The 18,437-nt window shown below is 45.0% G+C and overlaps 1 protein-coding gene across 1 annotated transcript in view; it reads left to right on the top strand.

Annotated features, from left to right (window-relative positions):
• The first annotated feature begins 5,263 nt into the window (after positions 1 to 5,263).
• BPIFC (BPI fold containing family C) overlaps positions 5,264 to 18,437 on the top strand; it is a 32,927-nt gene continuing 19,753 nt past the window's right edge. The window contains exons 1-6 of the mRNA XM_028088615.2: positions 5,264 to 5,387; positions 8,353 to 8,473; positions 12,583 to 12,711; positions 13,898 to 14,053; positions 14,181 to 14,244; positions 16,424 to 16,484. Of these exons, the coding sequence (XP_027944416.1) occupies positions 5,264 to 5,387; positions 8,353 to 8,473; positions 12,583 to 12,711; positions 13,898 to 14,053; positions 14,181 to 14,244; positions 16,424 to 16,484 (655 nt within the window). The remainder of the gene's footprint in view (positions 5,388 to 8,352; positions 8,474 to 12,582; positions 12,712 to 13,897; positions 14,054 to 14,180; positions 14,245 to 16,423; positions 16,485 to 18,437) is intronic.

The following is an 18,437-nucleotide window of genomic DNA, read 5'->3' as shown; positions in this document are numbered from 1 at the left end:
AAATACCCAATAGTGCAATTACTGAATCATATGGTTATTCTATTTTTTTAACTATTGGAGGAATCTCTATACCGTTTTCCATAGTGGCTGCACCAGTTTGCATTCCCACCAACAGTGCACGAGGGTTCCTTTTTCTCCACATCCCTTGCCAACACTTGTTGTTTCTTGTGTCATTGATTTTAGCCATTCTGACAGGTGTGAGGTAATATCTCACTGTACTTTTGATTTGCATTTCCCCAGTGATAAGTTATATTGAACATCTTTTCATGTGTCTCTTGTGCATCTGGATGTCTTCTTTTGAGAAATGTCTGTTCATGTCTTCTGCCTATTTTTTAATTGGATTATTGGAAGGTTTGGGGGTGTTGAGTTGTATAAGTTCTTTACATATTTTAGATACTAACCCTTTATCAGATATGTCATTTGCAAATATCTTCTTCCATTCCATAGGGTTGCCTTTTAGTTTTGTTGATTGTTTCCTTCATAGTGCAGAAGCTTTTTATTTTGATGAAGTCCCAATAATTTATTTTTGCTTTTGTTTCCCTTGCCTCAAGAGACATATCTAGAAAAATGTTGTTATGATAGAGCCATCTAATTTAGAAGTGTTATTCTGTCCATTTATTGGTGTGGAAATGTAATGACTTCTGAGGCTTTGAATCATGGAAAGAAACAATTCCTTAGACGCAGCAAAATAGGTAACTTGTTGGCAGGGTTTTTAAGTCATCTTGGATCCCTTCTTTTAGCAGGCCACTCCTCCTGCCCTTTCTTGTCAGCCAAATTACTTAACCTTTAAGGACTCAGCTCCTTGCTTGACAAGGTTCCTTCCCTCCTCTGCCCATAAATTATCATCCTAACAAACAATTCAACTGAAAGTTACGTACGATCCTTTTATAGCCCCGTAACTTCATTCACTCATAAAATTTCTAGAGGAAAAATATGTTTTTACATGTGCAACTTTGAGTTCCTGGATCTCCATCAGTGTAAACCATTTCAGAAACTTCTTTTACCCAAGAAGGGAAAATGGATTTTTACTGCTGGAAGGGCATTTAAAATTCCATCTGTGCCCAAGAAAATATGAAAGGATTTGCACTTTGACACTTGAAAATATCCAGATGCTTAGATTTTTTTTCCACGTAGAAGATAGCATCAAGTATCTCCTAAAGTTCCCAGATGAAAATGAAAAATCTAGCACTTATCAAGTAATTAAATTCATAAACACTAGAATTGGGAACCAGAAGAGCAAGGTGTGGTTCCCAGGTGCCTCACTTACCATGTGGTCTCAGACAGGTCATTCAGACTCTCCAAGTCTCTGTGTTCACATGCCTGAGAGGGCGGGAGGATTATAGTAACCTCTGCCTCCAAGGATGGTTGTGAGTTGTGTAATGGTAAAAATATATATATATACATACACACACACACACACACACACACAAATTCATTATTTTAATTGTTACTCCATTAACAAGTAATAGCTCTGATTTGGTTTATTATGTTCACTGTAGAAATGGAGAGTTATTTATATGATAGTTTGGTTTTCTCCTTTTTTTTCATAGTTTTCTAGAACCTTTCTTAGTTAGCCAGAATCTTATAAGCCAGTCAGTTTGTCAGGTAGCAAATACTTCTTGAAGTCCTAACTACGTGCCCGGCAGAGAGATAATGTCAACCTTAACTTGGATACAGTCTAATGTGTATAGACTTTTTGATCTAATATTTTTTCCCATTGCATTGCACTGTTATGAACATGTTTTCCTCTTTTAAAAAAAAAATCCTTCTCATGCCTGCCTTGGCATGAGACATCCATATACAATTCTTTTCCCACAGCAATTCAGTGTGACTGCGCATCAGTATGGCCTCACTGTTTGTTCAAATGTGGACATACTTTTATACCAATTGGTGAAGAGCCACTAATCTCAGCCCCAGGAGTGTTGCCCTGACTCCTATAGTTGCATCCATCTCTTCCTATCCCCCTCTCCAGGACCCCTTGACCACCACCTCCAACCCAGGACAACAGGATCAAGGAGGGCCTGGCACAGATGGCAACGGGGCCTAGCTTCTGCATCCATCCTGAGTATAAGATATTAATATCACCCTGCCCCTCGCTGCTTGTCCCACTCCTCACATTTCCTCCAACCCTCACATCACTTGCTGCCTGACCAGAGATGGGTCTCCTACCCAAGTTTTGCCCCCTTGGCTCTTATTGTCATTGCTCTACACCTCCCTTGGTGTCCTCTGCACCCAGCCATTCCCAAGCCACCCCTCCATAGCCCTGCCCCAACACTGCTGCCCGGGTTCTTTCTGTACATTGTCCAGTATAACCCAAACCAACTCTGTAGGGCGGAAACATCATACTGAATGCTAAGGCCATAGCAATGTTAAGATATTAAAATGACTCCATCTCTAATAGTAAATAATCACTACTCTGAGTCTCCTACCCTACCCCCAGTACCCCAGCCACACTGGCCAGTCCTCCCAAGACTTCTCCTGTCCCCATGATGCAGTACCTAACCTCCCCAACCCTGCTCCCGGACTGTGGCCCACACCTGTTCTAGTGGGTGCGTGCACTCCACCAGTGTACAGATGCTCTGTTAATCACCTCTGCAAAGAACTGTAATATAATGCAGAGTGAGGTAAGGGTTCTTCCTTCATTTACAATTCATTCTACCAATACTTACCAATCACTCTATGTCCGAGACACTAAGCCAGGCTCTAGGACCTCCAAACCAAATGAAGTCTCTGCCTTCACGGCACTTACATTCTCACAGAGGAGATGGCACGTGAGAAAATAAATATACACACATGAATAAATATCTATTTTGACCAAGGATTCAGAAGGAAATGAGATTAACTTAGGGAAGTCAGAAATGGCTTCCGAAAGAAGGCTGTATTTAAAATGAAGCTTAAGGATTTACAGGGTTTCTGCAGGCCTAGGTGAAGACGAACAGCATAAGCACAGATATTAGGCAGGAAACATGGTGAGTGTTTAGGGACCAGGAGTCCAATTTGTCTGGACAGAGGACTCTTGGGAGATCAGATGAGATATGTAAGCAAGTTGACTGAGCCAGCCGCTTCTCACACCTGAAGGTGGACATATGCACCACAGAACAGACAGGTCATGACCCCAATTCTCAACCTCATGGCCTTCCAGCAAAATACCCACATGAACATTCACTAATCTGAACATAGGCCCCCTTATAAATTGGGCAACGTGTACACCACACAAAATGCCAGCCCATGGGGCACCTGGGTAGCTCGGTTGGTTAAGCATCCTAGTCTTGGTTTTGGCTCAGGCCATGATCTCGGGGTCAGAGGATCGAGCCCTGTGTCAGGCTCCATGCTCGCTTGCTCTCTCTTGCTAAAATAAATAAGTAAAATCTAAAAATAAAAAAAATGCTAGCCCAAGGGGTGAGTGGGGCAGCCCTGGCTCTACCTACCAAGCTGGACACACTGGTGTGGGATTTTCCTAAAACATTTTCTGCTTGCCCCACTTTGTGCCAGAAGACTGGTATATCTCCAAAGGGCACCTTCTCCCATTCCATACAAAAGGCCAAGATAGGCTAGCAACAGCCCTGCATGGATACTCCTCTCCCTGGTCAGACTGTTCTCTTTCTCTCAAGTAAATTCTCTGGAACACACTGTTGTCTACACCTTTGGCCTTATCCACAAAGCCCACACAATCCCCTTTATCAAACCTCTTTCTTTTCTTGGCCAAGCACCCCATACACTCCTCTTGCAATGATCTTTTCCTTCATCCAGACTGTGCCTGAATCCCAGCCCTTCTCTGAATCCTTCCCTGCTCTACCTGGCCTGACCCCACCCTTTGCATGGCTCCCACAACTTCCTCTTCCTTGACCACCCCCACAAATGCTTCCCTGATTTGTTTCATGTTTGTATGTTAACTCAGTGGGTATCTGTCACCTGTGGGTCTTTGGCACATATGAACACAGCAATGGTAGCTCACCCAGATTGTAAACTGCCAGAACTAGAAACAAGGCCTGTGAATGTAGTACTCGCTCAGCTGTCATTAAAAGAAACCCATGTCACTGTTGCTATTGGTAACCTGTGCTTCATTCATCAAGAAAATGGGCTGGGGGGCACCCGGGTGGCTCAGTCAGTTAAGTATCAAACTTTTGATCTCAATCTCAGGGTCATGAGTGTAAGCCCCACACTGGGCTCCACGTTGGGTGTGGAGCCTACTAAGAAAGAAAGAAAGAATGAAAGAGAGAGAGAAAGAGAGGCTCCTGGGTCGCTCAGTCTGCCTTCGGCTCAGGTCATGGTCCCAGGGTCCTGGGATCCAGCCCCACGTCGGGCTCCCTGTTCCGTGGGAAGCCTGTTTCTCCCTCTCCCACTACCCCTGCTTGTGTTCCGTCTCTCATTGTGTCTCTGTCAAATAAATAAATAAAATCTTTAAAAAATAAAAAAATAAAAAAAATCTTTAAAAAAAGAAAGAAGAAAGAGGGAGGGAGGAAAAGAAAAGAAAATAGGCTGGCATTAATTCGTTGAGTCCATTAATTAAACAAGTATACATTGACTATTTAATATATGCCAAGCACTAGCAATATAACAGCAAAAAAGATGTGGTCCCTCTCCTTGGAGATATTTATTTCAGATTTTGTGTGTATCTACTGTGTGCCAGGCATTATACTAGATTCTGGGGTGAGCCTGGCATGTGTGTTAAGGAAGGAAGTCTTTGAGGTGGTAGAAGTGTAGAGCAGGGCAGGGTCTTACAGCTGGGCTGTGAGCTTAAACCCTGTCCTGTGGGCAAAGGGGAGTCATTAAGTGTCTCTAAGCAGATGAGTGATTGTCTCACATTCTCTGAAGCCACCTTTCTAAACTACTGACTTGTGTTCTAAAACTTTCAAAAATTTGGCATCCCCACCCCCTTATCCTTCCCAAGGCATATCACAAGTGTTACATTTACAGTAAGGCTCTTGTGTTACATTGCACTGCATTGTACTGTACTGAGTCATAATCATCTGTATGTGTGTCTGACTCACCCACTAGTCTGTGAGAAACAGAAGTCAAGGACACACAGGTCATCTCTGCATCCTCAGCACCTAGCACATTTCTGGTGTGTTCAATAAATGATTACTGGATAGGTGGGTGGATTGATGGTTGGATGGATGGATGGATATATGAACAGACGGGTGGTGGATAGAGTGAGTTCTGAAAGTAAGCAATGAAACAAGAAATCATAGAAAAGCTGGATGGAATTGACCAATGAAAAGTCAAAAATAATAAAGGAACCAAAAATGTTGGTTAATTGCAGATGCGTACAAAGGCAGTCCAAGTCCTCTGGGGATGTTTCCTCCTGTGGGATCTCTACGTCTCATCTGCCCAGACCGTTTACCCTGGAATCAAGGCCAGGGTTACTCAGCGGGCTCTGGACTATGGTGAGTTGAATGCTTCCAGAAGCCAGGCTACAGGTGGAGTTTATGACCCAAGCTCATATTGGACCGTCTCATGACTAAGGCAAGCTCTCCTGTGGGATGATCCAGCCCCTTATGCGGAGGCTGCTAAGATGGCCGGGAAGGAAGTGTTTCTAAAAAATAATCACCTTGATGGTAGGCCTGTCCAAACACGGCCACAGATATTCATTCTCTCCCTGCCCCCTGCCACCTGTACCCCCTCATGCACCTACAACAAACACCTCTGCTCTAAAGGAAGACGTGTCATAGGCTAGAGGGGAGGAGGTGTGGGAGTGAAAGTAACACCTTAGAACTTCAGAAAGGGCTTAACTCCAAAAGGAACTTAGAGACCCCTAAAATTGTGTGCCAAATTTAATGTAGATGATGATTGTGCATTTTCCTTGAGAGGCTCTATACATTCATTAGATGCAAAAAGGAGCCTAAGACACTGAAAGATTAAGATAAACTCCTTTAGAGGTGTTTATAAACACAGGGAGAGAAAAATGTGGAGCAGAGCTGGGGTGAGGGCAGATTGCGTATGGGAAAGAAACTGCAAAATCAAAGTGTGCGAGCTTAGTTCTCTCCTGTAAACCTTGGCCCAAGATTACAGAATACAGGCAGATAGATTTACTCCAATCCCTTCCTAACTAAAGCAATCGACTCAAGTACTGCTAGTCTAACTCAGAAATACCTAAGTGTGACCAGGAAATGCCTCACCTGCTACACCACAAAAGAAAAACAGGAAGGATGGAGGGAAAGGAAGGGAGGGATGGAGGAAGGGAAGATTGAGTTTTGGGCAGCTCTTTGTCCTTCCCCCAGTTCCTCTTGTGGTACAGGGAATCTAAAGTTGATCCATCTTGCACAATTGTCATATGAGCTGGCTATAATGAGAAATACATACCAGGAATGCACATGTGTATCCACATGTATATTTGCATGTGTGTGTATCTTGTTACGATATTGATATGCTTATATGCACAGAAATACATATCAGAAATAGACATCTTGTAATAGTATTAAAGTTGTGAGAATAGCTTATTCCACCCTCAAGATCAGAGCAATTTAAAGAACAGATCTAGTCAGTTCACATGGGTATGAATCTCAGTTCTGCCCCTTTCCTCAATACGTAGGGCTGGGCCAGTGGGTTTTCTCATCTGGAAAACAGGGTGAGGAGAATGACAATAATGTGCCCCCTATCACGATGTGAGGACCAGATGGAATCATCTGTAGAGATATGCATGGGGTGGTGGGGAAGGACACACTATGAAGTCAGAACCATGCCTTGATTGAGCATCTACCATGGCCGCACTCTTTGATATGTGCCTATGGGCTCTGGGTTGATTTAATTCCCACAACGACCCTACAAAGAAGGGATAGTCATTTTACAGAGGAGGAACCTGAGTCTCAGAGGGGCTGGACTGAATTTGCCACATCACACACCGGTAAGGGGGCGAGGCAAGATCGGAGTTCAGGTCTGCTCTGCCTGATTTCTGTTCTCTGCTCCCCGTTCCTCCAGAGCCTCACTTGATGACACGCAGTAGCTGTGAGCTCTTGGGCAAGTCCAGGAATCTCTCTGAGCCTCAACTGCCTCCCGTGTGAAAGAGGAATAATAATACCTATGTCACTGGGTTGCTCTGAGGACCAAAAGTTAGAATACGTGTAAAGTGTAGACAGTCCTGGCCCACACAGGCACACAATTATCATTATTTCATGACAGCATTGGGATTCGAAACTAAGCTGTCTGGTAGTGCCTTTGGTTCCATCTTTATATCCTTTACATCCTGTCCCTGCTTCCCTGTATTATAATATTATTCATGGTATTATAGAGGATAAGATCTTCTCTGAATCTCCACAGGGATAGCCTAAGTGGAAATGAGCTTAAGCTGCAAAATAGGGGGCCAAGGCAAAGCTTCCTCCTTACGAAGGTTAAAATGGAAAGATCATTCTTCATTACTATGTCAGCTACTTTTCTCAAGCTCTTTATGTGAAGGAGGGCTCTCTTTCCCTGTGAACTCAGAAAAATGTGTCCTGTGGTGTTATCACATAAAGACAGATTTATTCCTGAATTGCACAAAAGCGGGGCTTACTAACCTTTTTGGAGTCCTGGGATCCTTTGAGAATCTGATGCAGATGAGGCCCCTCTCCCCTGAACAATGAGACACAAATGCACATGCATACACACGTCCTACTCACAGTCTTTTACTAGGATTTCAGTAGGGTTAAGAGCGCCCAACAGTCCATGTACCTCAGGCCAAAAATTGCTGAGCTTAAAGAATCTAGGGGAGGGGCGCCTGGGTGGCTCAATCAGTTGGGGGTCTGCCTTTGGCTCAGGTCGTAATCTTGGGGTCCTGGAATTGAGCCTCACGTCGGGCTCCCTGCTCAGGGGGAGTCTGCTTCTCCCTCTGTCCCTCCCCCTACTCATGTGCTCGCGCTCTCTCTCTCTCTAATAAATAGATAAAATCTTTAAAAAAAAAAAACAAACTAAAGAATCTAGGGGAAAGGGGAGAATGTGGAATAGCTTTCTAATAAGGCATGGATTCTGGAGCCAAATTGCCCAGATTTGACTATGGGGCCTCCAGTTCTTTGCCATGTGACTTAGGTGAGAATCCATCTCTTTGAAGTTCAGCTTGTTCATCTGTAAAACATGGATAATGATAATATTTTGTACTTCTCCTATCACAACACCGTGTAGTAGTATCCTTTAGCCTTGGCCACATAATGAGAATCTCTCGTGCTGTTAGTCCTGGGGTCCTGGGGTCTTCATTAGCCTCTCTGAGGACCAGTGTTTTCTTCTGTGAAACAGGGACAATAGCACCACTTTGTAGGGTTGCTGCTTTCTAAGTTTCTAAGAGCATGCCTTGCTCAGTAAACTTCATGTGTATGTCTAATGATGCTATGCCATTATCATCTTCGTCATTATCAATAAACGCTCTCTTTGGTTCCTTCATAGGCGTTCTAGCTGGGATGGAGATGACTGAGCACATGGTGAAGGAAAAAAATATCCCAGACCTAGAAGGTTCTGAATCTCTGGAATTTCTGAAGGTTGATTATGTGGACTACAATTTTTCAAAGTAAGTAGAAGAGTATTTTTAGCAGTGAAATTACTCTTTAAAACCTTAGGGTTGTGGATATGTCACCCTGTGTTCTGGTGTAACACCAGGGACCTGCAGAGTAGAAGTTAACCCAAAGTTAATCTTTGGTAAGGGGCTTATCAGATGAATGACCTCAAGAAACAGGGGTCATAAAGCTGACAAAGAGTATAGGATTGGGGTCAGAACACCGGGGTCCAAGTCCTATCCCTGCTACACACTAGTTGTATGCACCTGGGGAGTCTGTTCAGAGTCTCGATGTCCTTGTCTCTTCCCTAAAATGAGAATTCCTTGCCCCTTGAATTCTAAGAGAAATTTTTGTCCATCCCGTTGTTGCCCCCACACCCTAAACCTAGATGCAGGATTCAGTCACAGTCTCAGAAACAAATCTACCCTCATCAAGTCTTTCCTTATTTTAATGAAGTTTAGTTGAGATTTTAAAAGTCATAGAAATGGGCCACAATTAAGAAGCTCAAAAGAGGGGCACCTGGGTGGCTCAGTCGTTAAGCGTCTGCCTTCAGCTCGGGTCATGATCCCGGGGTCCTGGGATCGAGCCCCACATCGGGCTGCTTGCTCAGCGGGAAGCCTGCTTCTCCCTCTCCCACTACCCCTGCTTGTGTTCCCTCTCTCGCTGTGTCTCTCTGTGTCAAATAAATAAATAAAATTAAAAAAAAAAAAGAAGCTCAAAAGAAAGAGTAGAGGGGCGCCTGGGTGGCTCAGTCAGTTAAGCGTCTGACTCTTGATCTCCACTCAGATCTTGATTTCAGGGTTATGAGTTCAAGCCCCACAAAAAAAAAGGAAAAAAAAGAAAAAGAAAGGGTAGAGGGATCCTATGGAAGCCCCACAATTTTATCTGAACCCAGCCTTTTTGTGTCTCTCTCCCCTACCGTCCTCAGTTCTGGCTTCTGTCCTCAAGGTTGTCTTATGGTCCAGTATGGCCACTGCAGCTCAGCCATCAAATCCATATTTCAGGCCCAAGAAGGAGTTAAGAGGGCTCTTATAAGCTGGGTTAGTCTCTTCAGTGAGTTTTTTTTTTTCTGGAGCCCTGCTCTATTAGTACTCGATTATGGACAGATCTCTCTTATGACCATACTTATTATTATTAGCAAGGGAGACTGGAAAATTCATTTTCCAAGCAGACATCTTCGTCATCCTGAACCAATTCAGTGATGTCTGGGAAAGAAGAAAGGGAAATGGATGTCCAGACAGCAGCAACCTGTCATATTTGCCAATAAAAGCCCCAAAGGTGGTATAGGGAAAGGACATCTTCGTCCATCTTGCACTAAATCTTGAAGGTAAAGCAGAGAGTCAAGATTTTATAAGGAATTATCCGTGATTCACAATTTGACCCCAAGGCTTTATCAATCCAGTGATAATTCCCTGTTGCTCTAACCCTTTGGAGCAATAATTTCCCTGCTATCAAGGATACCATTCTATAAAACCATGAGTTTTGGGGAGGTTTGGGGGGTGGGGAGAAGAATGGTGATCTAGGAAAATCTCCTAGCAAATGCTCTAGTTGTTAATAAAGATAACCATTCAACAAGTATTTATTGAGTACCTACTAGGTACCAAGGCTTTGTTCCAGGCATAGGAGATATCGTAGTGAATGACACAGATATAGTCCCCTGTCCTTAAAGTCCAATAAGAGAGATGGACATTATATATTTACAAAATGAATTGTTTAATTACAATGACAATAATGTCCCAGCAGAAAAATCCAGGGTTAAACATATATTATGAAGGTAGGTGAAGATTTCTAGTGGGAGTAGAGAAACTGGTACCGTACTTTTTGACCTGTGCTGCCCACACAGGAGCCACCCGCCACGTGTGGCTACCGAGCACTGGAAATTGGGACTAGTGCAACCAAGGCACTGAAGTTTTACTTATGTAATTTTAATTAATTTTAATTCAAAAACTGGTACTCACTCAATTCAGTTTTTGAAAAGCTTTGGGGCACCTGGGTGGCTCAGTCAGTTGGGCATCTGCCTTCAGCTCAGGTCATGATCCCAGGGTCCTGGGACTGATCCCCACGTCGTCGGGCTGTCTGCTCAATAGGGAGCCTGCTTCTCCCTCTCCCTCTGCCTGCAGCTCCCCCTGCTTGTGCTCTCTCTGTGTCAAATAAATAAATAAAATCTTAAAAGAAAAAAAAAAGAAAAGCTTTTAAGTATGTGTGGAACAATTTGAGTACGGAAATGTACCTTTTCAGTTTAAAATTTTATCTGATCTAAATATAGGACAAGTATTTCTGATGAAATTCAATGTCCAGACTGAGTCATATTATGAATGTGAAAAAAAAGACCATATTTTGAAGACTTATTTTGAAAAAGGGAAAGCAAAATATCCCATCAATAATTTTTATATTGATTATATGTTGAAATGATACTATCTTAGATGTATCAGGTTGAATAAAAAATATTAATAAAATCACTCTCACCTGTTTCTTTTCCCTTTTTTAAATGTGGTCACTAGAAATTTTTTAATTATGTATGTGGCTCATGTTCTATTTCTATTGGACGGTTCCATTTCAGAAAGTTATTTACAAGGACTTTGTTTTTTTAATGCATGCCCTTTGGCCTACGAATCCCACTTCTCAGCATCCTCACTAGAAGGACATACACATAAACAGCATATATGAGGATGTTCAGTGTGGCATTGTTTATAATACAGAAATAACTGGAAACGACCTAGATGTCCAGCAACAAAGAAATGATTTTCTTTAATGATACATCCATAGCTTAAATACAAGGAATGCATTAGACCTATATGTATCAAACTGAAAATATTTCCAAGATCTGTTAAATGAACCTCTACCATCTTCTTCCCACAGTGGGACTCAGGATGTATGACAAAAACATGTAGGAAAGGATGCAAAATAGAAGAAATAGTAAATAAGCATTTGTTATCAGCTATCACATTTACGTTTTACGTTTTTCTTAATCTTAGTTCATAACAATGCCTTTCTCCCGTGCCACAGTTATACGCAGGTGATCTCATTTTGTCTTCTCAACCTGCCCATGAGTAACCCTCCCTTTGAGCGACTGAAAGAGGTTAAGTATCATACCCAAGGTTGCATGGCTAGCACAAAACTCAGCTCTAAGTCAAGTGCCCCTTGCACAATACATGAAGTGGCATAGCCTACTGGCTAAGAACACAGTCTGAAGACAGATTGAGGAGGGCTCCAGGTCTGGTTCTACCACTTATATATGACTTCAACCACGTTCCTTATCTTCTCATCTATGAATTGCAGATTGCAAAACCAGCAACAACCTCATGGGATTATTGTGAGGATTAAAATGATCTAATGCATGTAAAGTGCTCACCACAGTGCCTGGCAGGGAGTAATCACTCAATACATGAGCCATCTACCTATAAGAATTACAGGCAGCCCATTGCCTCCTACCTACCTGTTGACAGCTCAGATAATCCTAGGGGAAATTAATACTCTAAGTTTCTAAAGTAGGGAAGATACTGTCCACATAGCGGGCATCTGAGAATAGAAGGAAGGTACCCTTGCGATTGTCCCAATGATGGGGGGAGGGGCACTGCTGGCATTTAGTGGTACATACCCACCAGGTACCCTGCAATGTGTGTAGCAGCCCTGTACACAAAACAGTTGTCATATCCAAAATACTAATATCCGCCCCCCCCCCCCATTGAGAAGCACTGGAACAGCTGAAGGGAAAAATCATGATGGCAGTGTTGTACCTCATACTGTCTTTAATGAAACTAGAAAAATTGATTATTTTCAAATCTGTTTCTATACTTGCTCATTTCCCCCTCAATCAGACACCAAGGGGTTCTTGGTAAGGGTTAAAGGGGCATTAGAAGGCAGTGCCCGGAGGTGCCTGGGTGGCTCAGTCAGTTAAGCGTCCGACTCCTGATCTCAGCTCAGGTCTTGATCTCAGGGTCGTGAGTTCAAAAAAAAAAAAAAAAAAGGCAGTGCCCAGAGGCAGCACCTCAGACCTGAGGTTCCTTCCTCCACAGGAATTCACAGCTGCCTTCGGGAGTTCCACAAACCTCCTTTCTGATTTTGCCTTACTTAGAGATGTGCTAGAAGACATGTGCTAACCTCTCTGTTTCTTGTTTTACAGCATAAAAATCAATGCCTTTTCATTTCCAAATACGTCATTAGCCTTTGTGCCTGGGGTGGGAATCAGGGCCCTGACCAACCACGGCACTGCCAACATCAGCACCGACTGGGAAATCAAGTCTCCGCTCTTGTGAGTATTCCACTCAGTGCTGTCTGCGGCTCTTCTGGGGAGAAATGGAACCAAAATTGAAAGTCCATAAATTTGCTGATGTTTTTGACATTAGGCTTCTTTCCCTCAGCCACTAACAGTCTTTCTCGAGAGTACTTTTTTCCAGGAGAGATTTAAATCAGGATATCTCTGCTGGGGGGTGGGCAGGAGGGGGGAGGAGGGCTGAAAAGCATCCTTCCCTTAAAGGCAGAGCAAAATGTCATTTAAGATTTCCTAAGAGCTGGAAGTCCCTGACTGTTGGAGGAACCGACAGGTGCTCAACATTTTAGACCTTCAGTGAGTCACTGTATGATCTTGGGCCATTCCACATACTTCCCCATCCTCAGGGGCAACTGATAGGAAATGGGCCTTCCTACCTCACAAGGAGATTAGAGGATAATAGTCAGTTGGAGCCCAATTCTCTCCCTACCAAAAGGCTTTTGCACCCTCCTAGAGAAATGAGGGATCAAATTCAAGTCACACTTACAGACCACCTACTACGTGCAAGTCACTGTCCTCGGTGTAAAGTTTAGGTCTGCCTCAGTTGGTTCCCCAGAAGGCACATCCACTCATCCACTTGGTCATTCAACAACCATTTATTGAGCGCCAGCCAAGTACCATTTATCCCCATCTCAAGAACTCCAGACCTGTACACTGTAGAGAAATGATATATTCTCCCATAAATAACACAGATTCAGGTATTCATTTCTCTGCTGACTCATCAGCCACAATTAAGTGCTTACACTATGTGCTCATCCTGGGGGTGTGGAGACAAACAACAGACAGTCCAGTACCCAAAGAGTTCACAGACTGCATCTAAGTGTCCCGTCCCCATCTGTGCCCATCCTAAATAAGGCTACCCCATGTTCTCTCTCCACATAAGCATCATATATGATTGGTGCTTAATACATGCTCAGCCACTATGGGGGCCAGAGCACTCAGGATAAAAATGCTAAGCTAAAGCTGTCACCTAGCCACATACTCATTGCTTCATTTGTCTGGTAAACGCTCAGCACCTACTCTGTTCCTAACCTCTTGTTGGTGCCAGAAATCCAGAGGTGACAGAGTTCCTGCCCTCCAGGAGCTTAGAGGCTGTGGGTAGTCAGAGAAATGATCCATCTCAACCCTGCCCAGGCCTCAGTAACCTTGCACTTTTTCCTCTCAACAGTGAAGACGCAGGTGGAGCTGATCTGTTTCTCTCTGGGGTCTACTTCACCGGTATCGTTGTCCTGGCCCGGAATGACTTTGGTCACCCGATCCTGAAGCTCCAACGCTGTTACGCCCAAGTGAGCCACGCCCATGTGTCATTTTCCGGAGAACTCAGGTGAGTGGTAGCGCCATGCTGGGCAGTTGCTGGTCTGGGGCTGGATTCTCCGGCAGGGCCTGAGGAGGTTCACGACTGGCAGATACAGTTCCTGAATAAGCCCGTTTCTTTCTCTTTTTTCCCTCAGTGTCCTGTACAACTCCTTTGCTGAGCCCATGGAGAAACCCATTTTAAAGAACTTAAATGAAATGGTAAGTCTTTAGAAGTGACGCAACCACAGTAAACGTCAGCTGTCTGTTTTAACCCCATTTTGGTCTCACGACTGGTCTCAGCAGTTCTGCCATGCTTTCCCTAGTTCTTAGTCAATAAACATTTATTGAGCACCTGTTGTATGCTAGGCATCATCCAAGGCACTTTCACACACATTATCCTTTGCAACTTACTAAGTTTTGCAAGTGCCTACCCTGTGCCAAACATTGTGCTAAGTGCTGGGGACGCAGAGATGAATGAAAGAGCATTCCCTACCTCAAGTGCTCAGCACAGGATGGGCAAACAACCAACAAGAGTTTATTGCGTACCTACTGCATGCCCAGCACGAGGCTGCAGGCTGTTGGGGATATAAAATAGGAATAAACTTATTATCTTTTTAGGGAAACCCAACTCAGGCTTGTGGAACAATAACTGAATGAGTATTTGAATTTAATGCATAATTACAGGATCATTAGACTGAACCGAAGGGGTTGAGAGAAATGGAAAGATTCAATCCAAAGGGCCTGAAATAACCCAAAAGGGATATTTTTTAGAGGATGTAGGACCTGAACTGGGCCTTGAAGTATAAATACGATTTTGATAGGTAAGAAATGGGGGAGAAGAAAGGATGTTTCCAGAAACAGTATAAGTTAAGATAGCTTCCAAAGTTACAAGTGTCTCGATTCCAGAAATCAGCGTTTGAGGAAGGGGAGAGATGGATTTGGCTGTGTGCCCTCTTTCCAGTCCAGGCCAGACCATCGCTGGATGCCTTACCCATATCTGGGGGGGGGGGGGGGGGACAGGAGAAGGATGAGGAGGAGTGGGAATGAAAGGGCAAGAACAGTATCTGGAAGCCTCCGTCCCCCTCATGCTTGGCAGGCAGTAGGTGCTTGAGGAACGTCAGTGAGGAAATCAACACGCAAACACACTCAGCAGCTTGTCCGAGAAGGTTGCCCGGCTGGTCGGGGGACTGCAAGGCTGCACGGGCTTTCTCCATCCTCACCTGGCAGGTGCTGAGGGCCAGTGCACCTGCGTGTCAGAGGATGACAGGGAAAGCACTGTCGGCTCGGGGGCCCCACACTCGCCATCGCTCCGCTGCTGGAAACCAGGCGTGGTTCTCTGGGCTCTGACAGGAAGCCACTAGCTAAGTTTGCTGGGAGTGTGTATAGAACTAAGAGACCGTGGACGCTTTGCTTCGAGTATTCCCTCTATGCCACGGGAAAACAGAAAAGAGTGCTCAGACCACAACTATCTATGCTAAGTCCTGGTTATGTGACTCCTGGCAACTCGCTAAAGTTCTCTAAGCTTCAGTTTTCCCATCAGTGAAGGGGGGACAGTGGTGCCCACCTCTCAGCACCGTCGTGAGACCAAAATGGGGTTAAAACAGACAGCTGACGTTTACTGAATGCTTGCTCTGCGCAGGCAATTTTACATGGATTACTTCTATTTCTACTCACAACAACATGATGAAGTGGGTACAGTTCTCTTCCTCATGTTGCAAATGAGGAAACTGAGAACAGAGTACGAGTCACGTGCCAAGTCAACCCGAGGCGGCCAGGATCCCAAGCCTCTGCTAGTAACCGCCATGCCGAGTGCTTAGCACACGCCTGGCACACGGCGGCCCACTCACATCGGCATGCCTCCTCCTTCCTACAGACAAGCTCGAGTCCAAGTCAAGGTTGCTTTTCTAACTCCGAAAGGGGTTCTACTCTAAACAGATGCCTGACTACTGGACGCTCAAGGCAGCCGAGTGGGAGAGCGAAGGCCCGGCTTGCACCTCCTCCAGCAGAGCATGGTGCCACTACAGAGGAGGCGGGAGGCAGTCGTGTCCCCAGCCGGCAAAGGCCCAGCAGCGGGTCCTCAGGGGTGACCACACCAGATGCACCGGGCACGTGTCCTGTCACACCACAGAAAGAGAAGCCGAGGGCTCATTCTTTCATGGGGCTAACTGGGTGTAGTCCCGGTTGCCCTGAAGTTTAGCCAGCATTCAATGACACACCACCCATACGTATAGAACATGGGGGCCCATAGGCATCGACAAATTTCAGATAAAGTCCTGGTGACCAAAGGCAGAATGGCTCCTAACCAGAAGGCCTTTGTTTGCAGGGTCTAGGCCCCTAAATAGAGGTTTCAAGTGCAATGTGATAACCTGCAATTTTTTGAAATTCTTTTTATGGCCAGCTCTGTCCCATTATCATGAGTGAGGTGGAAGCCCTGAACGCCAATCTCAGCATGCTAGAAGGTGAGTCCTAGAACTGCCCCTTCAGGATGGTTCTCTTCCCGCCTTCGAACTCTGGTGCTCTCTAGGTTTGCTTTTCAATGTGAGGTAGCCCAGCTCTTCTGCCGGCTCTACTCTCTGCAAACTAGAGCCATGGGAAACATCAGCTCTGGTACTAAATCTATCCTCTTCGGGATGATTCATGCTAATCTCAAGCAAGTTAGCCCCTTCCTGCCCCTGTTCTAACCCCTTCAGTGGCTCCTTGCTGCCTCAGGATCAAGCCCAAATGCTTTCTCATGGACTACAAGACCTGCCCGCCATGCTCTGGCTCAACTCACCTCTCTTGGCCTCATCTGGCACTTTTCCCTGCCCCAGCAGTGAAACTGCTTCTGCTGGCCTCACACCCCTTGCTTGGCTCATGCTGCCCTCCCTGCCTAGAAGAGCTTCCCCTCTCCTCCACCCATTTATTCATTTAATAGATACTTACTGAATACCTATTTCTTCACCAGCACTGTGCTAAGCCCTGAAGGGTCCAGTCCCTTCCACTCCCTACCCCTGAGCCATGCCTTGTCCTGTCCACTCCTCATTATCTTTTAAGACTCAGGTCAGGCATAGTCTCATCCAGGAAGTCTTACCTCATAGTCTGCACCCCAAAGTTTTGCCTCCTCTGTGCTCACCTGATACTTTGAATGTCTCTCTCTCTTCCCATTCCATGCATTCATTCACCTAAGGTGTGCTGACAACCTGTAAGAGGCTTGGTGCTGGGAATGCAGCAGTAAGCCCAGGAGACAGAAATCTCTGCCTTCATGGGACTAGTCAGAGGAGACAGACAGCAAGCAAGATAATAAGTAAAATCTGTGATACTGATGTGATAAGTGGTAAGAAGAAAGATAAAGTAGAGAAGAAGCTGGGGAGGTGTTTCTGTTAAAAAAGGATGGCCAGGAAAGGCACCACTGAGCAGGTGACATTCCAGTAAGAACTTGAATGGAATAGGGCGAGGGGCACTCCTAGATCTGGACAAAGAACGCTCCAGGTACAGGAAACCGCAAGCTCAGAGGCCCATGTGGGAACATGCCAAGTATATTGGAGGGACTATGAGGAGGACTTCCTGGGAGCAGAGGGTGTGAGGGGGAAGGCAGGCGGAGATGAGGTCAGGGAGGAGGAAAGCAACGGTCAGATCTTCAGGGCTCTGCAGGTCAATACGAAGGCTGGCTCTTAGTCTGAGAAGAGAAGTCTTCAGAGAGTTCTGAGCAAGGCTTGCATGATCTGACTTACGTTGTAAGGAGATCAGTCTGGCTTCCATCCATTAATAATAGACTGAAAGGGGGCAAGGGTAGAAGCAGGGAGACCACATAAGAGGCTACTGCAATGACCTGTGTGAGCAAGTGATGGCAGTTGGCCTGGATGGAGTGATGGAGATGGCAAGACATGCTCGGGTTCTGGATGGACCTTGAAGGGAGAGACAGTGTTATTTGCTGACACACTGAATGTGGGTCATGAAGGAAATCTAGGATGACTCCAGGTTTTCACCAGAGCAACTAGAAAGTTGGAAGAATGGAATTACCACTTACCAAGATGAGGAAGACTGTAAGACTGTAGAAGAACCATCAGGAGCTCAGTTTTAGACCTACTCTTATTACACTGTATTATAATTTCCTGTTCATATGTCTGATTCTTCCTTCAGGCTGTGAGTCCCACAAGCACAGGGCCTTGGACTCTGTCCCCAGCACCAGGCACAGTGCCTAATCCACACTAGGTGAATGAATATTGGGTCAATGAAGGGTTGCACAGTGCCCGGACAAGTGGATTGGGCTGGGTATAGATAGATGAAAAAAGAACAGATTGGGGAGGTAGGGAAAGAGAAAGACGTAGTAAGGAAAGAACTGGTCAAGGACTCCTGAGTTCTAGGTTGTCATGGGCAAGTTTCTCTACCTGTGGGAGCCTCCCTCACTCACCTATAAAACAGGCGCAGTCCTG

This window comes from Eumetopias jubatus, unplaced genomic scaffold (genome assembly GCF_037043125.1).
Source record: "Eumetopias jubatus isolate StellerSeaLion01/CBP00866 unplaced genomic scaffold, mEumJub1_p1.0 scaffold_8, whole genome shotgun sequence".
Taxonomy (NCBI): Eukaryota; Metazoa; Chordata; class Mammalia; order Carnivora; family Otariidae; genus Eumetopias; species Eumetopias jubatus.
Note: the sequence above shows the minus strand (reverse complement) of the source record. Positions and strands in the feature narration are given on the sequence as shown.